General features: G+C 37.1%; 2 protein-coding genes across 3 annotated transcripts; one reads left to right on the top strand and one right to left on the bottom strand.

The window, feature by feature from the left end:
- Positions 1 to 2,827: 2,827 nt before the first annotated feature.
- Positions 2,828 to 11,314, bottom strand: LOC112045681 (grpE protein homolog, mitochondrial). Of its 2 annotated transcripts, XM_052889567.1 has the most exons (8): positions 11,172 to 11,314; positions 10,148 to 10,360; positions 9,966 to 10,047; positions 8,049 to 8,199; positions 7,357 to 7,470; positions 6,402 to 6,524; positions 5,181 to 5,264; positions 2,828 to 4,380 (listed from the first exon to the last, which is right to left on the bottom strand). In XM_052889567.1, exons 1-8 carry the CDS (start codon positions 11,206 to 11,208, stop codon positions 4,267 to 4,269), a joined length of 918 nt encoding a protein of 305 aa, XP_052745527.1. In that variant the 5' UTR covers positions 11,209 to 11,314; the 3' UTR covers positions 2,828 to 4,266. The 2 variants fall into 2 exon arrangements, with proteins under 2 accessions (XP_052745527.1, XP_023937730.2); XM_024081962.2 differs by lacking the exons at positions 9,966 to 10,047; positions 10,148 to 10,360; positions 11,172 to 11,314 and adding an exon at positions 8,945 to 9,139.
- A 639-nt stretch (positions 11,315 to 11,953) lies between these two features.
- On the top strand, positions 11,954 to 21,883 carry LOC112045680 (phosphoethanolamine/phosphocholine phosphatase). The gene is made up of 4 exons (XM_024081961.2): positions 11,954 to 12,312; positions 15,286 to 15,474; positions 17,546 to 17,764; positions 19,547 to 21,883. Exons 1-4 carry the CDS (start codon positions 12,160 to 12,162, stop codon positions 19,694 to 19,696), a joined length of 711 nt encoding a protein of 236 aa, XP_023937729.2. The 5' UTR covers positions 11,954 to 12,159; the 3' UTR covers positions 19,697 to 21,883.
- The last annotated feature ends 95 nt before the right edge of the window (positions 21,884 to 21,978 follow it).

A 21,978-nucleotide genomic window follows, 5' to 3' on the forward strand; every position in this document is an offset into this window, starting at 1 on the left:
TTTATAATCTTATTTATTTTGCAAATATCCAGACAATCTTTGCTTTTTATGTATAAATTAGTTAACATTGACCTTATTTACCCGAATGTATCATAAAAATTAATGTATTCAAACCTAGTCATCATCCCCATTCATCGCATTTCGCGGCAATCAGCAAATGTCGAGTTATGCATTTTACAAAACGTAATGTTTAACCGAATGTCGCATGTCATGTGTAGTGTATTGTTAATATAAAGTGTTAAAAATAATGTAAAGGTACGATAATATTGAATATACTCAGTAATTGAAACAACCAGTGGCGTTTCATTAAACTTGTAAGTAAAAATTACTGTGACAACATTCGTTGAAAAAAAAAATGGCGGTCTTATTAAACACAAAGTAGTGTTTTATTTTTATTCGTTTGTGTTGACGGTGTTTTCGTGATATCTTATAAATGAAAGTAACGTTTTTAATTTAAAAAATGAGTTATTTTCATGAAAAGCTTATGTCATAACTTTGATTTACTCGGTTCAGTGATACTGCTTTTACCCATTGTCCTTTGTTACAATCATAACTCCTTGAATATTTGTTTTTTATAATAACACCAACTGATAATAGACATTATGTGATATTAGGTTTCAGACGAAGGTAACTTCACGGTGTATCATTAATATTAATTGACTCGACAAAAGTTTTAGTGCGGCAATACTTCTCTAGTACTTAGTCCATTGCAACTCAATGCTTTCACCAACTAAATTCAACTAACACATTGGAATAACAAAGAAAATATCTACAATAAAAAAAACATGGCCATATTACTTTTGACTGAAGTATATTTTTAAGTTTGATCCATTCAAACGCGGAAGAAAAACTGATATTAAATGCAACGGAATTATTTTATGTGATTTTTAATTTTTATTACGAACAATACTATTCAGTGTGGAGTTTTCAATATTTTCATACTGTTACTATCGCGTTAACGTCAACGCGAATTTATATGGAATCAGTTGTTCACTAGTGTTACTAGATGGCGCTGTTTCAAGTCCTTAGAAATTATAGTTTACGCTAACGCGATCGTCACAGTATCAAACTGCCACTAGGCCCTCTGTACTATTTTTGTTAAAATAAATTTTAGCCCCAGAGCCGTAAAACTAGGTATTAAAAAAAATTCATCTACATTCAATACTTCGATATCAATCATTCGTGGATTGCTCTGTTATTCATTGATAATTTAAGACATTATATACATAATTTGTAATAATGATTTTCATACAAAACTTCATGTGTTATACAGGATGCTCGGGAGATTTTCCCATAACTCTGGGGTTATATTCTTTTACCGAAAATTAATTTAAAATGTTCAAAGAACATGTGGTTTAAATTTCATATTTTCCGAGTAAATAATATTTCTTTTGTAAATAGATCTTAAAATGTGTCACTTATACGCATCCTTATAATTACGACGTAGTAAAACTTTAAACTTTCAAAATGCAAGGATAGATAAAGGCGAGTGTAAATAAAAACATAAAAAGTTTTTATTTATTAGTTATTAAAAATACTAGTTATGCAGTTTGGCTCCTATAAGTGGATTCGTCAACATCTTGAAGTTATGGGAAAGACTCCCCAGCACCCTGTATACAGGAAGAAAATTTTTTTAGTGCGGATATTTTTATATTTTGTACATAAACAAAATTTAATGATCACGTATTTTTTCTTTTTTTTTTTAACTCAAAAATAACAAAATTATCGTTAGCTAAAGTTATTTACTTTTGAACAGAATTTTAGGGTCACCCTATTGTGCGTTTATTTTATTTTCGTTTGATACCTAAAGAACGTCACCAGATCACTTTTAAGCTGAATATATCTTGTTTAGTAATAATATGTACATTATTTTGTTATTTTAGAGACATAAATTAAAAAAAAAATTACATAAAATGTATCGAACTGTTTGTAGATTTATATTCTATTAATGATACAGAACCACGAAAAAAAATATCCGCACTAAAGACCGAATCACCCTGTATAGGCGACTGTTAGAAAAAAAATACCTTTGGTTGTCCTTCCCAATGTAATCAATAATATTTACTTGACTGCTGAGAAAGAGTTGTGATTTTCGAGTATGTATGTCTCATTCCTTACAAACCTTTTGGCAGATTTCAACAATTTGGTAAATGCGTTACGAAAAGTGTAATCGGGCGAGGCTGCTGCCATCTACAGGAATGGTGAGACAGTGTTTGTTATTTTGAACTACCAATAGATGGCGTTTTTATAGAACTTTGAAACAATCCCTTTTTGTACACTTCAAGTACCTGTTGCAATTTAGTTATGCCTCAGGCTCATAGATGGCGCAGTTTTTTTTTTTTTTTGAAAGAAATTTTACTTCAGTTCTGAGGTCTGAAACGTTAATTTTTTATTTATTTTTATATAATTGCAAAACAATGATGAAAGTTAAATCTCGGAAAAAACATCACACGAATGTGGCTTCACAATTTAAGACACTCTTCGATTAATTACTAATCGTGAAAAGTTACGTCACTATTCGAATGGACCAATAGCAGATTAATGTTTCACGATTATTGAATTTCCCTGGGATTAACACTTTAATTTAAACTAGAACTCACAATTTAAATTGAGTAAATTAAAAAAAATTTTGTTGTAAATACATACAAATAAGGAATACAAAAAAATCGGTTGTCTGTAAGGTCGGTTTACTGACGATAGTTGAACGTGACAACGTCATAAGAAAATAATTCCATTCCATCAGGAAATGATTGCATTTTTCAAAAAAAAAGTGTTCGTTTTCTAAAATACTGTTTAATAATCTTCAGAATATACTTTATTTTTTGTAAAAAAAAGTTGGCAACCCTAGACCGAGGGAACGACGCATGACGTCATATTTTTTCGAGTGTGCAGCCGGCTCCATCGAATTATAAGACGTTGTCACGTTAAAAAAAAATAACTGGCCTTCATTCGAATCACATGAATATATCCTTTACATTGTCTCATTTGTTAAAGTCGTATTAGAAATACCATTTTCTGTATTTTCTATTAGTTTTTAGTCGGCTTTTTCATTTATTTTTTCTGTTTACAAAATAAAGTAAAACAAAATCCAACTCATACAATACAAGATATGTTAATTATTACCAACAATAAAATAATGTACAACAGTCAATGCTTAGCAAATAACCAATGTCCCTCTATGTCACTACTCTGCACCGTATCGGAACGTTGACTTGCGTACCAGTACGTTCTCATACAACTCTTTGTGCTAATCTACACTATAATAAGAGACTAGAAACTCTATGGTAGGCCAATAACTTTTATATATTTACTATTTAGTATTTTTTATTTAAAGCTTACCTCATCTGTATCCTTTTCAAGGTTAAACCGCTAACCGAATATGGATGGAAAAAACTACTTTTCTTCCTAAAAATTCTTTGTTTCTCGTGGGATTTCTAAAAACAATGTCTCACAGACGACATCAGTTTCCTAGCATTTGTATATTCGACTAGCAAACGCCCCGCGGTTTTACCTGCGTAGTTCCGTTCTACTGGAAATATCGACAAAATATAGCCCATAACACATATAATATGGCTTTCTAGAAGAAACTTCTTGTGTAGACACATCAGCGATTGATTGTATCACATCTTCAAGGATTTTGACTAATTGGAACGAATCAAATCGTTTTATACTAAATTAATTGTATCAAACTTTGAAGGTTTGATACAATTAATTTAGTATTGTGGAAAGCTTGGGTATTTTTTTGTCAATATAAACAAACTTAACATACTGTGTTTCCATTTCATGTCCTAATTAATACAGAATATTGGGTAAAATGCACCAAACTTCAGTATTTTAAGGAATTTTATATTTCACCACGTGAGTTTCGGTTTCGGTCGAAACTGAAGCCACAGCCGAATATTCGGTTTCGGTTTCAGCCTGAAAACCAGTTTCGGTTGAAATCTAATTATTGACATATCAGGGAGACAGAATCAAGACTGGGAGCCGCAGCATAAAACGCTGAAACCAAAATGGCAGAAGTATGCCTCTCTGACTGAGATTTACCTATTTATTCCTTTTACGTAGAGACCCAAGGAGGAAGGCCAAGGAGTTGCAGAACCAAAATATTAATCCAAAGGATTTCACTATGGCTGTCCAACAAACTCCTCAAGGAGTTTTTGTATCTATGAAGAGGTGCACGTCACTGATTGTACATAAGTTTCTAGTCTCATATTACAGCGCAGACGTATCAGCTGTGCTGCTGCCCCGGGTTGTCGTACCGGTACGTTAGGAGGAGCCCTTGGCGACGCCGACGAGCGCGGGGCGCACGCAGCGCTCGTGCAGCTTGTAGCCCACCTTGCTGACCGCCACCACCGTGCCGGGCTCCGCGCCTTCCACCTCCTGGGGAACACGGTACTGTTACAATGAACCTTATTGCTAAAATAATAAGGTACTGCAGGAAATCGTAGTCTGAGTCGCTCGATCTCGTGTTGCCTCATGCCGACGCTAGGTGGCGCGACTTGTTTCCGTTAAGAGTAGGGAGTTAGAGAGGGGTAGCGATCGGTGGGCGGGACCGACTTGTGACATAAGGCGCTCGCCGTACGGTCGTCCTCGTGGCGTGGCGTTTTGTTGTGTAATCCTTCACGGGTTATTTGGGATAGGCGGGGAAAGTGACTTGAATGGAAAAGGGAAGTGTTGCTGTTAGAAGGTACACATTACTGTTAGAATGAACCTTATTGCTAAATGAATAAGGTACATATTAGGTTGACTACTTATCAAATTATTGATTTTTATCAGTAAAATAAGTTAGTATTTATATGTAGCTAGTTGACCCGGCAAACGTTTTGCCTTATTGTATATACATTTGAAAAAATTGAGGTTGATGTTAGAACAATTTTTAAGCAGACTCAGAAGTGAATTACATAAAATAAGAAAACCAATGTTGAACAAAGGTTATGATTCACAACATTTGTCAGGACAACTTAATTAACAAATCACACTGTAAACAAAATAAGATCCTAGAATGGCAGAGAATGACCTTGAGTGAAGTCACGCACTTGTGAACGTTGTGTGTAGGGTTTACGGCGCCTTTGACTGTTAACAAGCACTCCCCTTTTCCACTCAAGTCACTCTCCCCGCCTATCCCAAGTAACCCACTGCAACACCACGCGGTGAGTGGTCACAACAAGAGATGTACTGACCTGTTGGAACAGCGCCTCGTGCAGGTTGGGGTCGAACTTCTCTCTGAGCGGCGACACCGCCACCAGCCCGTGCCGACTGAACACCTAAAACACCACGCGGTGAGTGATCACAGCACAAATATCTACATCATCGCAAAGCTTTGACAACCTCTTGAAGTACAATGTTGAAATTTGGCATGGAAATAGGGTATTGCTAGTATACATTAATAGTAGAAAATTCGTATTAGAAACGATCTTAACCCATCTGTTGGATGAAGTGTTTTATATAAAATTTAGTATGTATGTTAAAGATATATTAAGAGTAGGTTGTCTACAAACCTGGATGAAAGTTACTCGCAATATATTTTGTAACATAGCAAATTTTATATAAAACACTTTCCATCCATTACACAGATTGGTAAAGGTCTTTACTAATACGAATATTAGGCTATATGAACGGATTTTGAGAAAGGACCGTATTACGGAGGTCTAAGAGCAGACGACGTCGCGGGCGGCCGCTTGTATATAAATAAAAAACTCATATTACATAAAAAAAAACTAGTGTGCTCTATACCACACGACTGAAGTAAAACTTCTTTCGAAACTAAAATAACACATGAAAGAGAAACTTGAAAAACAGTAGCGGTTAGTAGCGCCATCTATTGTATGGGACTTGTGTTACTTCACAAACTCCTACTAGTTAGTTCACAATTACGCCGTTAAAAGACTAAACGAATTCGGCGCTGCGCTCACTTGTGTTGTGACGAAGTTCAGCACCGTTACTACAGATGGCGCTTTGTATGTCATTTCGATTACATTTTTCGTAACGCATTCAGCAACTTACTGCTCAATTCAGGTGTGCATAAAGAAGTTTTACTTCAACAAGTGATACCTGTTGAAGACGATAATGATGATGAAAAATGATGCTGTAACAGCCCAGTGGATATGACCTCTGCTTCCAATTCCGGAGGGCCTAGGTTCGAATCCGTCTGGGGCATGGACCTCCAACGTACGAGTTAAATGCATTTAAGAAATTAAACATCACGTGTCTCAAACGGTGAAGGAACATTGTGAGGAAACCTGCATATCAGAGAATTTTCTTAATTCTCTGCGTGTGTGAAGTCTGCCAATCTGCATTGGGCTATCTATGGTCTATTGGCCTTAACCACTCTCATTCTGAGGAAAGACTCGTGCTCAGGAGTTAGCCGAATATGGGTTGATGATGAGTGATGCCCGGCTCACCTGTGTGAGCTGTGCCCGGGTGAGGCGCAGGCCGTCCCTCAGCGAGCGCAGCGCTGCGGGCGCGTTCTCCCCCTCCACCCCCTCGGGCACGCTCTCTGCCGCTGCTGACAGCGTGTCGGCGACCTGGTACAGACCATGAGCTCAGAGGAATGTGAATGAATATATAGTTGTATATATGATCAACGCTAGCTGACGCTTCGCGGTTTCACCCGCGTGGTTCCCGAATAACAAGGTTTCTCAAAGTTGGGTACGCGAACCCATAGGGGTTCGCCATTCGACGGTAGGGGTTCGCGACAAGATATTTTTTTTATTTATTATTATTTATTCTTTACAAGTTAGCAATTGACTACAATCTCACCTGATGGTAAGTGATGATGCAGTCTAAGATGGAAGCAAGCTAACTTGTTAGGAGGAGGATGAAAATCCACACTCCTTTCGGGTTCTACACGGTATCGTACCAGAACGCTAAATCGCTTGGCAGTACGTCTTTGCCGGTAGGGTGGTAACTAGCCACGGCCAAAGCCTCCCACCAGCCAGATTACGTAATGGTGGCTTGATAACTGACTCATAACATTAATATTACAAAGACATTTGTTTTCGTACTTTATGTGCTATCTTTTATTGAAATAAAAACCTTATTTTCTTCATCAGTCAAATAAATTGTTTTCTTTAGGGGGGGGGGGTCATTAGTTAGTACCCCTTGCTAACTAATGACCCCCCCCCCCCCCCCCCGCTGTCACTTGGAAATTTTTACAGGGGTTTGTGGAGCCTAGCCATGCATATAAAAAACAAAGAAGCAAATTGCTTCGTCCAAGTTCTAAGGATGTCAATGACAAAGGCATGATGATGTCTAGCTAAAAGTATGTACTAGTAATGTAAAAGTACTAAAAACACACAATCAATAGATGACCTCTAAAGCCCTAGTTAATTTAAGACAATAGTCAATCAGGCTCACATCAAGTAAATCCTTGCAGAAGCTCTGTATCGCGAACGACTTTGCATCCTCCACTTGCTTCAGCATCCGTCTCCTTACATTTTCACCTTCGGCCAGGGCTCGCTTGTATTTGTCCTGAAAGTTAACAGTTATAGGGCATGAGATGAATATCTTAGCACTTCATGGATTCACTGTGCAGGTGCCGGGTCCATCGCGTGGTAGAGAAAAAGTCCAAGCAAAGTCCAGGACTTGTGGCTACTGGATGTAGGGTTAAGGAATTCCTTGACGATCGATCAACACTCCCCTTCCATGTGTGGCACTCCCTGCCTAGTATGCCCTGTATAAAAACTAGTTTTAGGCCCTATATGTGTGCCAAATCCCAAAAAAAATCCCCATTATTAGAAATTCAGGCATGTCCATTGTATATTTCAACATTCACACACTCAAACACAAAAAAAATTCATTACATCTTGTGTTGTAACTTTAAAAACAATCATTAAAACAAATATTTTGATACAAATTTTTCATTGTAGTCAAAGAGTTTGATGTTTTGCTAAAAAAATGCATAACTGTAGGATGTCTCTGAGCAACCCAAGGAACAAAAGATTGCTTTTTTCATTTCCGAAGCCTTTTTTTCTGGACAGCACCAGATTAAATGAGATTGTGGTTCACTTTTCTGGGTATGGAACCCTAAAAAGAAAACTAGAACTCACTTCATAATCCTTCAGCTGCTGCTTGAGTGTGCCGAGCTCACTGGTCAAGGACTCTATCTGTTTGTGACACTCCTCCACAGAACCGGGCAACTTGTCTCCGGAGTCAGACTCCGCTGTCTTCTCCTCTGTGCTGTATGAGACTGTTGATGTTCTGAAATTGATAATAAATGTCTTATAATATACACTTCCATACCGCTGGATGCTGGCAGCTTAAGACCATTGTTTGGAAGTCTATGCAAGAGGCATATGTCCAGCAATGGACATCCATCAGCTGATAGTGATGATGATGACTTAGATACTCATTCGGCTGTGCTTACTGTATGATGGAATGAGCAATACTCACAGTATCTTTGTCTCATAAAATCCAAGTGATTCCTAGAACCAAAGTTACTGAGCTAGAAAGACGTTTGACATACAAAGTTGAAATTTAATAGGGAGGTATTTAATAGATATCTGCTAAGAATGAATTTTGAGAGGGTTATATACGGTCGAATTGAGAAACCTTCTCCTTTTTTTGAAGTCGGTTAAAAAGGAGCCTTTAAACTATTCAAGTCTGTGTAATATGTATATAATTCATTTATCTGGGATTATCCAGTTGGAGTCCTTGATTAAATGAATATAAAGTAGCGTAAAGCTAGTACATATTCCGTTACAAACTATGAAAAATAAAAAAATACGTAACAAAATGATGAAATTGACAATTTATTTTTCATTTTCAATAAAAATGTTAACAATCAGAATTGATTAGATAAGTAACTCAAAGTATATTACTGTAAACCCTTTGAGTTTTAATTTAATATTAGAACACATTTTCATTTGTAAAAAAAGGGAAAATCCTCCGGAAAATATAAATTTTTAGGTTGGGATCGCGATAACACAAATTGCGCAACGGTTACCTGTACAAGTTTGCGCGTATGTTCCGTATTGATGATTCTGTTACATATCTGGCTAATCTGCCCACCGAATATACTTTTAATGAAGCCATTTTAAGTAATATTTAGTATTTTTATAGTAATTTTAAATAATCGAAACGACAAGAGGTTATTATCTTTTTTTAAACTGGCTTCTTTCGAGTTTCGGCTTTGGGTTCTTGTTGTTTTAGCACTTATTGAAAAAAAAAAACATAACACAGAGCCCGATTGTGAAAAAACCTAATATAGATAGCAATACTTAGACCATTAATAACTTATTAATGGTCTAAGTAGCAATAACATGGCATCTTAGATACATAAATATAGGTGTCAAAGCATGGCATTACGGAATTAAATAAAAATGATTAAATGTGTTTTTTTCTTTTGATATGAAGCATATTTGACAAATAATATAAAAGATTCGTTGTGACAAAATAAAATCATCCAGCGCCATTTGGCGAACGGAGTTAAATGGAACTAAAGTGCAGTATAGCTGTAAACACCGGGGGAGAAAGATCCCCGCGACACGCCCGGGCAAGGAGGCATGCCTCAAGGCCCGTACTCCCGCCCCGTGTTACACGGGTCGGAGAAGTCCCGACGACTCGGAGTGGGTGTAGGACTAGTGCGTCCAAGGCCCATGCTCGATATCCTCTCGGTTAAGGTTTATGAAAGCGTATATAGTTTATACTAACGGACGCCCGCGACTTCGTCTGCGTGGAATTCAGTTTTTTACAAATCCTGCGGGAACCATGGAATTTCCGGGCTGAAAAGTAGCTTATGTGTTAATCCAGAACAAAATCTATTTCCATTCCAAATTTCAGCCAAATCGCTTCAGTAGCCGCTGCACTGAGGAGGAACAAACACACATACACACAAATACACAAACTTTCGAATTTATTTATTAGCGTGATGTGATAGTGTGATGTGATTAGGTTATACACATCTACCAATATACTTGGGTGATAAGACGGGAATATTATAATCAAATACGAATAATATTACTAACTCAATGAGTAATTCTTCTGATGCAGTAACATTACTGACAGGTAAATTGTGTATTTCTTTGAAATACTTCTGCTCTGCTGAACCTGTAAATAAAAAAATATACACTTTAACTAAATAGAAGAAAAATACATCATTGTGTTAATTATTCAAATACGACCTCTGTGAACAAAACACAAAACTCACATGGCATGTTAATAGTTGGCACAGCTATGTTGCTGAGTCTATTATTTCGGCAATGATACTTTGTTTCAAAATGGATACGACAGACTCTTCGATTCTTATAAATGAATTCATTGCTTAAATTCAAAATTTCCCCGCCAATACTGTTAATCCACTTTACGAATCGATCCAAGTGTTTCGAAGGATTCGGAAATTCATGCAGGAAAAATTCTTTAGCTGAAATGGATACTTAGTGTTACAATCGTTAGAATGCTTACATGTTTTTAACATAAGTCATTGAAGTTTTCACATGAAAAATTTTGGTTATAATATAATAATAAAAAAAAAATTATTTCATACTTTAAAACTTTAACTAACTGATCTATCATCAACACATTGGAAGGATTCAGCTGAAGAGCATACAGATACATAATGGATAATATTCACTATTTTTAAATGTTAGCTTTCTGTATTCTCCGTTAAAAACGAAAAGTACTCGTGAAAGAATTATTTCGATACGTTAATTAATTCCCGAGATATAGAATTTTAAAGTGTGCGCGCGGTGATCAGCTCGCGTTTAACGCCGTGACATCGTCAAACAACATTTGCTCGCCCGTTATAGGCAATTTCGTACTTCTGCATTACCTACTGATGAACTAATGGTTAAAATTGAAAAAATATTTTTGTGTTGAAAAGCCCATTTAAGAAGGCTATAAGCTACATAACATCACGCTACAACCAATAGGAGCAAAGTACCGATCAAAAATGTGACCAAAACGGGGAAAATAATGTTCGGTCGCGACCGTTAAAGGGTGTCGATATTTATGCGAAGTTTGAATGCTTGGAATAACAATAATAATAATTTATTTATTTGCTTTAAACATGTAAAATCATAACTATTTGGTATTTTTAAATAAAACAAAAACTAATGTATCTGTTTAAATACAAGCTCTAATGTAACGAACTTAGAATGGTCTAAGGTAACGAAGTTTCAAATGATTTGGCGTATCTAGTCCATTATAGCTTAAACTAGTCCATTATGCCGTACTTGGGCAACCTGGAACACAGCACTTCTTGTAAGACATGTTCACTACATTAAATAACACTAATCACTATATAAAAAAATCAACTGGAGTATCAATGAACAGTGGAGTGTACGTCTCACTTCTTTGCCCCAATATAATCATGATTTCACTATACTAATAGCATTAACAACTGAGTCTTAGGGCCATAAATCATTTCTCTATATCTATCTCGCTTGCACTTATGGGTCTTATGGAGCCGTCTAGTGAAGGGTGTAACAATGAAAGACATATTATCGATAAGTAAAGTTTATTATCGTATCTTGTTCACCGACCATATTAGAAACCGACCAATCAGAATCGTCCAAATCATTATTGACTCATCATTAGCACGTGCGCAGGTAGCCGTTTATCGATAATTAGGGTGCGCAGGTAGGCGCGCTGCACATTCCTATCTTTTTTGACTTTTATGACCGGACGACTCAGATGATAATGCGCATACTATAGTTTCGAGGAGACTGCATAACTATAAACTACGAACTTATTGTGAAAATCGCTAGAACCAGCAAAACAACACGACCCGACCAGCTGAGCACCACAGATGACAAAATAGAAATAAAAACAACTGTTGACATTTGACAATTGACGCATCCGACCAATCAGACTCAATAGAAGAATCCGACCATAATAACGCCATCTGTTACTGACTGCCAATACTAACTATCTAGCCATTAAAAAAATTGTGATTGGCATCCATATCGCGGTATCAAATCAAAGTCAATGTCAAAATGATATTCCAATTTTCAATCTCAATTCTCACTATGTTTTCCATTTTTTCCAATTTATAATCTGTGTTGTAAAGCAAAACTTGGAATTCGAGTAGTCGATGCGGAAAAAGTTGCAAAAAATTCCAGCGCAGCATGCCAAATCCTGTGCATCATCAATTTCGCGTTCATCGCGTAATTTTGTCGCAGTCCATTCCCATCGGTGGTGTTGTGCGCACGCATCTTGAGAATGGCTGCAGTGCGGTCCTTGGCTGTGTTTGACTTCGACCGGACGATTGTGGAGGATGACTCCGATGCAACGATCATCAATAGGTTGCGTGAGAAGAAACCACCGCCCGAGTGGGAGGCTGGGAGTCATGACTGGACCCCATACATGAGTGATGTAAGTAATTGTTAAGCCTAGATCACAGCTGACACTCTGAAACAAAGCAAATGTCTTCTCCATACATCAAATTTAAATACATAACTTTTAATAGAACAAAAACTTAACAATTTAATAATATAATTTGGAAACACATTTTGTTCAATATATTGCATCAGTCAAGTAATAGACCCCTTGTTGTGGCAAAGAGACAAACTCCAAGCAGAGATACTCATTTACAAGTCTTGTGGTTATGACTTAGTCCCTGGACGTGTCAACATTATTTACTGCTAATGTTGTTCTCCATGTATCTACAGTAAAATTCAGTAGGATCCTAGTAATAGTAGCTTTAATTACATATTCTAATATATATATAATGTTTGTGGACCCAGTCAAGCTTTGCTTTGCATTATATGCACCTACTCCTATCCTACACTAAGCTACCCTGAAATACCCCTACTCCTACTCTAAAAAAATTGTCATACTTCGAGGAATATTCTAAGAAAAGAATTAGCCAAATTGGTTCAGCCCCTTATTAGCGCTTAGCAACATATTTAGCGATCCATTTCTATATCTATACTAATATCATAAAGCTGAAGAGTTTGTTTGTTTTATTGAAGTCACTAATTTTAGGAACTACTGCTCTGATTTAAAAAAATCTCTCAGTGTTAGATAGCCCATTTATTGAGGAAGGCTATAGGCTATATTTTCTCCCTGTATTCCTAGGGAAACAGGAACCATGCGGGTGAAGCCACGCTGCATCTACTAGTTATAGATAAAATAAAGGATTTTTGACATTTATTTCTTTTCTGTACCTTGCTGAGCCCAAAACAGTTGTCTCTCATGCTGATATTCCCTTATTTGGAACCCTCCTAAATTTAATTTTAAGTTTTCGACTAATTCTCATCATTATACAGGGTGATTCGGTCTTTAGTGCGGATATTTTTTTTCGTGGTTCTGTATCATTAATAGAATATAAATCTACAAACAGTTCGATACATTTTATGTAATTTTTTTTTTTAATTTATGTCTCTAAAATAACAAAATAATGTACATATTATTACTAAACAAGATATATTCAGCTTAAAAGTGATCTGGTGACGTCCTTTAGGTATCAAACGAAAATAAAATAAACGCACAATAGGGTGACCCTAAAATTCTGTTCAAAAGTAAATAACTTTAGCTAACGATAATTTTGTTATTTTTGAGTTTAAAAAAAAAAAGAAAAAATACGTGATCATTAAATTCTGTTTATGTACAAAATATAAAAATATCCGCACTAAAAAAAATTTCTTCCTGTATATCTATTAATACCTAACATTTTAAACATGCTTGTAAACTAAGCATAATTGAAATAAATGAATATTGACTATTGGCTATAGTAAGTAACAAGTTAGGTCATTTGTTACATTATAATAATTCCAAACCAAAATACCTAATGAAAATAGAACAACAGTATATATTTCCAATTCCTATGTTTTCGAGTAAACTATATATTATTATCTAAATTCATAAACATCTAGTCAATTAGCTAATAAGTGTAGATCTTGAGATAGTCAAGTAGTTGGCAGAGTGCCAAAAACCTTGCAAGCAACCTTGATTCTATGAGTATTGAGAATGTTACAATATATAACTGATTATAGTACCATATTTCTGAACTTTAATAGGAAAATTAAAAATGGGCAAAGAGAGTAACTACATGGCAAGGACCAGCATTCAAAAGAAAAAGAGGTAGACCAAGAGAGAAATGGGTTGTTGAAGTTACAATAAAGCCTGTGAACATTGGATCACTAAAGCTAAAGATATACAGATATGGGGGGAAATTGAAGAGGCCTTCACCTGTAGAGGGGTTCATAATGATTAAGGAAGAAAGAGATAGAAAAAAAAGAAGAAGTAAATTGTACTTTTCTAAATTCATTTATTGTTTTATGCACATGCATTCTTTATGGAAATAAAAAGGCTATTATTAAGGTTTTTTTCTCTCATTTATTTATTACTTCTTTTTTTTTTAATTTTTAACAATATAAGTATAATAAAATACAAAACATTATTAAAAATTTATAAAAAAAAATTCACCCTCCCGCTGCGGGACATTTGAGTGTCCAAGCAACCGGTGGTCAGGGCTCCAGAGTGAGGAACCTCCTCACAATACGCGCCGTCTCAAGAATCACTGCCTTTTGTATCCGACTCTTGATCCAACAGTTAAGCGAAAGCTTCTTAAGATGTTATTTTAATTAATATGGTTGAACTCTCATCATCATCTCCTTACCCTTATCCCACTTAAGTGGGGTCGGAAAAATATGTCAATCTTTTCCATTCGTTTCTATTACTCGTCAACTCATCATCCACTCCTTTTACACACAATCCAACCATCTCTTCTTTGGCCATCCTCTCCTCTTATGACCTTCCACTTGCACATTCAACATGGTTGAACTCTGTCTGTGTTTATTAAATAATTGTGTTTTCTCAAAGAATATTAATAATTTACACAATACTAAAAAAAATTGTCCGTTTTTCTAGCGTCATCTCTGGAAGAGCTTAACCAATTTTAATGGGGCTTCTAGGGGTAAAAGAATTTTTAAAATTACAGTAGATCCACAGGTTATCCCCTCCCCCCAAACTTTGCCTCTTTAAAATGTCCATTTCCTATGCAAGTTTATATCACAAGGTCCTGGGTTCAAATCCTAGTTATTTTTAGATATTTTCAATACTACCCTAAGTTGGGAAGTTGGTGGTGTCACACAGTGAGTTAAGTCATCATTGTCCCTGTTTAATTTTGTCTATTTGTCTATGCTAACATTTAGTTATCATGCCTCAGCGAGTGAGTAAGTCTACAGTCCCAGTCTAACTTTGTCTACTTGTCTATGCTAATTATTATTTTTTATTTTCTCTTTGTCTTGTTTCTTTGTCTATCGGAGATCAGTCTCTGGACTATAATCCGATCTATGTATGTCTATGCTAATTAATTAAGTTTTAATTTTTCTTGTTCCACAGGTGTTTGAGCACGCATATTCAGCCGGCTTCCATCCCTCGGACATCCTGGAGTCCATAGCATCCATGAGACCCACCCCTGGCATACTGGAGCTACTCCACACCCTGGCAGAGAAGGGCTGGGATGTGCTGGTCCTGACCGATGCCAACAGTGTCTTCGTCAACCATTGGCTCAAGACGCATGGAGTATTGGTAAGATTATTTTTTTTACTGGCAGATGTTTTTTTTTTTTGATGACTAATGGTCCCTTTGACTTGAAATTTAATTGTTCACAAATCCTGTTGTAATCATGAATTTTTTTGGGATAAAAATTTATCATTATCAACCCAAATTCGGCTCACTACTTAGTTTGAGACTCCTCTTAGAATGAGAGGGGTTAGGCCAATAGTCCACCACGCTGGCCCAATGCAGACTTCACACATGCAGAGAATTAAGAAAATTCCTTCTTTTTTCCTTTACAAAATTCAAAAATTGTTTATATGTTAGCCTTTCTACTCCGAGTCTATCTTTGAGTGAGTCCCATTAAAATCGATCCAACCGTTTCAAAGATTAGCTCAGACAATTTTTGACGGCTTCCATGGCGCAGTGAAATGCGCGGTGGATTTACAATGGCAGGATGGAGGTCCTGGGTTCGATCCCCGGCTGGGTCGATTGAGGTGTTCTTAATTGGTACAGCTCTGGCTGGTGGGAGGCTTCGGCCGTGGTTAGTTACCCTACCGGGAATGACGTACCGCCAAGCGATTTAGTGTAACGGTACGATGTCGTGTAGAAACTGAAAGGGGTGTGGATTTTCATCTTACTCCTAACAAGTTAGCCCGCTTCTACCTTAGATTGCATCATCACTTACCATCAGGTGAGATTGTAGTCAAGGGCTAACTTGTAAAGAATAAAAAAAAAGTCTTTATCTTTGTCTATGTCTTTAAAAGTTCTTTATAATTTGAAGGGCAAGGGATTGACAAAGAACGTAGTAATTATAAAGTAAACATATAGAAGTACGTAAGACACGCAATTGGTAGGAAACAATAATAATTTATAACAATTGAGTTAGAGTCGCCAGTTAGCACATCGCGTGACCACGACAGCACTACCTAACTGACTGACTAACTAATGACGTCAGTGTGTATTGTGACCCCATAAAGTGCGACCGCTCAGAGATTTGTTTCTGACACTGATATCTCATTAAGTTATGGATAAAAGTTTCAAATACCCCCGCATACGAACCATGAACCCCATTTTTTGGTCACGCCAACGTGACCAATAAATGACCCCTGTCGTCTCTCGTGGACCCTTGGGGGTCCACTTTGGGAACCAATGATCTAAACGAACATACAGCGGAAGCGACTTCATTAAACGATGTAATAATAATGAAGTATGAATTCAATGATCATTTGCTTTTGATTTGTTTGCCTTTAAAAGAATAATAATTTATTTTATTCAGCCTAGTGTTAGGTGCTATAAGTTGCAATTTAACTACTAATGTGTGGGTTCGAATCCGGTCCGGGGCATGCACCTCCAACTTTTCAGTTGTGTGCATTTTAAGAAATTAAATATCACGTGTCTATCGGTGAAGGAAAACATCGTGAGGATACCTGCATACCAGAGGATTATCTTTATTCTCTGCGTGTGTGAAGTCTGCCAATCCGCATTGGGCCAGCGTGGTGGACTATTGGCCTAACCCCTCTCATTCTGAGAGGAGACTCGAGCTCAGCAGTGAGCCGAATATGGGTTGATGACGAGGTTAGCACTATTATAATCATTATATTATGTTTAATGATGTTTTTATGAACATACATTATATTAATTGAAACTCCAATAGTCTCTGAGATTGCGCTATTAGTCAGTTAGTTAGCGAGAATGTGACGTCATAGTCTTGTGTAACGTCATGACATCATACTGACGTCAATTGATGTAAAGGCAAGCGTCCACAGATCCATATCTTACGTAGAGAGAGAGTTAAGTCTCGTCCTGCTCACACCTTAATTTTAATTACTATTTTTGTATTATTATTATTATGTTTGTTTTACACTGGGTTTTTACCTTCAAATAAACTATTATTATTATTATTATTAATAATAATAATTTCCCAATCGCGCCTTCTTACTCTTGATATTATTATTTTTTTAATAGCCCGTCTACGCATTCTTGTCTATGCAGTATGGTTACCGATCTATGCTTATCCCATGGAGAGAAAAAAAAACAAGCTGTACGGTGGCCAATCTTTGCCACTCTCACGATGACAAAAAAACTGGTCTATGGTTTCCAGGAGGCAGTGACGGATGTGGTGACCAACCGCGCGTTCTGGCGCAACGACCGCTTGTACATCGAGCCGTGCATGCGCCAGAGCGCGTGCGCGCGCTGTCCCAGCAACTTGTGCAAGTCGCTGGCGCTGGCGCGGTGGAGCAGCGCGCGGCGACACGCGACCGTCGCGTACGCCGGCGACGGTCGCAACGACTACTGTCCTGCCACTGCCCTGCCGCCACACGTGAGTGACATGATTTTTTTTTTAATGACAAATTAGGCCTTGACTCTAATTTAATAACTACTAGCGGACGCCCGCGACTACGCTCGCGTGAAATTTACACAAATCACGCGGGAACCATGGATTTTTCCGGGATATAAAGTTTAAAGAAACACATATGCATGTTTATATAATGATTTATTTATTTTGCTATCATCCGCGAAAAGTCGACGAACCCATGCGATGACGTCACCCAGGTCCGACAAAATACTCTCTACGTACGTTTCACCCCGAAACTGGAGCATCCTCAGGAGATGACTCTACAACGTGCAATTGTTCAGGAGATGTTGACTAATCACTGTATTGAACTTCCGTAAAGTAACGCCTGATTCTATCCAATACATATGCATGTGTTAATCCAAACTATAATCTGTCTACTTCAAATTTTAATTGATTCTGTTCAGAAGCCGAGGTGTGAAAGAGTAACAAACATTCATACCATCAAAATCATCGCAGTTTTCGCAAATCTCATTCATGGTTGTTTCGGGATAAAATCTATTTACATTCCAAATTTCGGCCAAATCGCTTCAGTAGTAGCAGCGTTAAAGAGTAACAAACATCCAAACATCCATACGAACTTTTGCGTTTATACCTAATATTAGTAGTATTAGTAAGATTTCATTTAGTAAGATACGGATTCCTCTTAGAATTAAAAGATTAGGCCGATAGTCCACCACGCTGGCCCAATGCGGATTGGCAGACTTCACACGCAGAGAATTAAGAAAATTCACATTTTTAAATCACACATCACATTCTTAAAATGCATTTACGTAACTGAAAAGTTGGAGGTGCATGCCCCGGACCGGATTCGAACCTGCGCCCTTTGAATTAATCAGAGAGCATATCCTCTGGGCTATCATGGCTCAACATTTGTAAACGTATCTTGTACTTTGCGCCAGGTCTTAAACGCCTTAACCTCTTATCCCAACAATATTTTATACTATATATATGTTCTGTTTAGCTACTTCAATGCACAATTACACACATGCACAATTTTGTGTTTACTTAGATTATAATATATTGTTAGGTTAGAGGGTATTCGAAGAAAAAAACCCTCCGTCACCCGTTCGTCTCTTTGTTCTTGTTTTGGATATAACGGCGATCGTGGTGCGAGCTAGAACATTCTTTACCTAGCCGTCGTAGTGTTCAGTGCTATTTCTTGTATTGTAAATTCAGTGTTCCGTATCTTTTGTGATTATTTTAAGGCTTGTTTAATTTTGGTTTCATTTTGATGAGTTTGTTGATAAATTGTCCTGATATTAGTTGTGAATTATAATTTTGTCCTATGGCTGTTGTTATTTTCAAACCCATGACTGAATAATCTAAATATATTATTAAAGGACTCAAAAGGTGATTACAAATATAAGAAAACTAATGTCGAACAAAGGTTATGATTCACAACACTTGCCAGGACAACTTAATTAACAAATCAAACTGTTACCAAAGTCACAGACTACTATTTCCAACACTAAACGGCGATAACAGTATCAATATAGTTTTTACACTACCTCAACACACAATAATACCTAAATATTGTCTACCTAATTGTAGACAATATTTAGGTATTATTTGTTTAAATAAAATAATCGTTGTTTATTATACGACTAATTAAAATTAAGACAATTAGCCACCTTTCCTCGCCCCTCAGTTTCGTAACATATATAAAATCTTTGTCCCAACCCCATCCCCAGTTATTTAATTGCGATTTTAGTTTGTATATAACAGTACCTTCTGTTTATCCCGCAGGCGGTGGTGTTTCCCAGGAGAGGATTCCCCATGCACGACCTGATCAAGAAGACACTCTCGTCTCCCACACCACAGGTGCGCTGTCGCGTGGTGCCCTGGGACACCGCTGTGGACATCGCGCGCGAGCTGTTCCCGGAACAGCATAGCTAGGAGACAACCCTGCACCCCAGCTTACACCTGCGAGTCAGTCATATTACAACGCGACAGTCGCCCGCACTGCATATCATCTGCAACTTTTTCTCCAACACCAATCCACGGAAAATTGCTAGAGGACTAAACCACCCACTTGCTTCTTCCTACCGAGATGTCTGCAATGCATTACAACGCGACTGTCGCACGCACTGCATATCTACTCATTCGCTAACACCAATCCACGGAACTTTGCTAGAGGACTCACCCACACCACTTGCCTCCTCCTTCCGAGATGTCGGCAATGAATTACAACGCGACTGTCGCGCGCACGGATCCATATCATCCGCAAGTCTTTCCCCAACATCAATCCACGGAACATTGCTAAAGGCCTAACCCACACCCTTGTTTCCTCCTTCCAAGCTGTCGGCGATGCGTTACAACGCGACAGTCGCGTGCACGCATGCATATCATCCGGAAATCTTTTTCAATCACCAACCACAACCATCAACCAATAGGGGACTACCACACCCACGTTTGTCGCCCGACAAATTGCGACAGTCGCATACGCCCTTGCAAACCGCCTTACAAATATCACACCAAGGAGCTTAACAGGGGAATTATCACTTCTTCTAAACCAATATTGTCGCGCTATATAACTTGACAGTTTTACAAGTTGGCCCTTGACTACAATCTCACCTGATGGTAAGTGATGATGCATTCTAAGATAAAAGATGGCGAACTTGTTAGGAAGAGGGTGAAAATCCACACCCCTTTAGATTTCTATACGACATCGCACCGGAACGCTAAATCACTTGGCGGTACTTCTTTGCCGGTAGGGTGGTAACTAGCCATGGCGGAAGCCTCCCACCAGCCAATAGTAGCATGTAGATCATGTCCAAATTCTTCCCTTAACACAATATCAAATGTACGAGTAGTTATAACCCTCTTACCCTTTTCCAATATATGAAGTAGAGACTCCATCCATATGTATAAAGTAGAGATTCGTCCGTCCGCGCGTATAACAGTGGAATTCATAGACGTTGTGGGGGCGCCCCTAGGGGATCGTTCACCCGCCGAGCGTCGAATTTAAACTCAATGCGTATGAGAATCTCTATGAATCTCTATGAATTCCACTGTAAGAGAGACAAGCGCAAGGGCGCTGCGACTGTCGCGCAAATAATTGCGACAGTCGCAGATCGCCTGCAAACTCATCACCTCAACAAATTAGTAAATAGTACAAAATGCACAGAAAAGTTACAGTATTTTAGTTGTAAACAGTCCAATAGTTCAAATTTTATTTTATGTAATTTAATGCATATTTTTGTATAATTTACATGATTGTTATATATTTTTATTGATGTAAGATGAATTAATTATTTTATTATATAGATTTTAATGTAGCAAATATTTTAGGTAGTCTTTTATCTTTATGAAATATGGAAATGCCTCTTATGGATAAAAAGTGACGTCATTTTAAATCCAATATGGCGGATCGTATATCTCCCATAATATATGTATCAAAGGTAAGGTTTTGTTAAGAAAGAAATAAAATGTTGTAAAGGAGATGGTCCAAAATTGTATTGTACCCTGGCGGAAATAAAAGAAAATATTTTTTTTAACTATTTTTGATTATACAAATCTACGAATTTACTTTAATTCTTTCGAAATAATATTCATTCTCTTCAAGAAATGCAACACTATTATGGGTATTAGTGGCGGATTGATGACGTTTTCAATGCAGTAGTCGATTTGACGTTTGCTGTCAATTGTCATGTTAAGGGCGCCATCTTGTTATAAGTCAAAAACTTAGGTTTTAATGTTATTTATTTATTTTTATTTAGTTACATTTATTCACTTATTTAGATTTTAATAAAATCCTTGTGTTTTATAAATTTTAATGATACGGGGTGCAATAGTGGATCTGAAATGGACCATCTCCTTTAAAATGTATAAGCTCTGTGATTGAGCTAGTCCAGGGATGTACTACCGAAATAGAACTGTTGTCGTCTGTCGGTGTAAGTCCGACTAATTTTGAACCCATAGTCGCACTGCAAGAATCGTGTTCTTGGATGGGTTCAGTATAAGTCGGGCATACACCGACAAAAGCGAATTGAATCGTATATTTTATTATAACTTACAATTCCTAAAGATTCTAAAAATTATAGATGGGTGTTGAATATTGTGAATTATTTATTTATTTATTTATGTAAAAATAAATTGTGAAGTTCTGTGATGTTAATAAATAGATGTCATTGTAAAGTGTGTTTTATTTACTCTCGTATCATAATTATGTATGTATA

The sequence above is a fragment of the Bicyclus anynana genome, chromosome 26 (genome assembly GCF_947172395.1).
Source record: "Bicyclus anynana chromosome 26, ilBicAnyn1.1, whole genome shotgun sequence".
In the NCBI taxonomy this organism is placed as follows: domain Eukaryota; kingdom Metazoa; phylum Arthropoda; class Insecta; order Lepidoptera; family Nymphalidae; genus Bicyclus; species Bicyclus anynana.

Coding starts and splice junctions, on each gene's coding strand:
- LOC112045681 (XM_052889567.1), bottom strand. CDS start 11,208: ATGTCTTACAAGAAGTGCTGTGTTCCAGGTTGCCCAA. Junction 8,200..9,965: donor TCAGAAGAATTACTCATTGA/GTTAGTAATATT, acceptor TATCAATTTCAG/AACATCAACAGTCTCATACA. Junction 6,525..7,356: donor TCTGCAAGGATTTACTTGAT/GTGAGCCTGATT, acceptor GGTCTGTACCAG/GTCGCCGACACGCTGTCAGC.
- LOC112045680 (XM_024081961.2), top strand. CDS start 12,160: ATGGCTGCAGTGCGGTCCTTGGCTGTGTTTGACTTCGACCGGACGATT. Junction 12,313..15,285: donor GGACCCCATACATGAGTGAT/GTAAGTAATTGT, acceptor CTTGTTCCACAG/GTGTTTGAGCACGCATATTC. Junction 17,765..19,546: donor CCACTGCCCTGCCGCCACAC/GTGAGTGACATG, acceptor TTTATCCCGCAG/GCGGTGGTGTTTCCCAGGAG.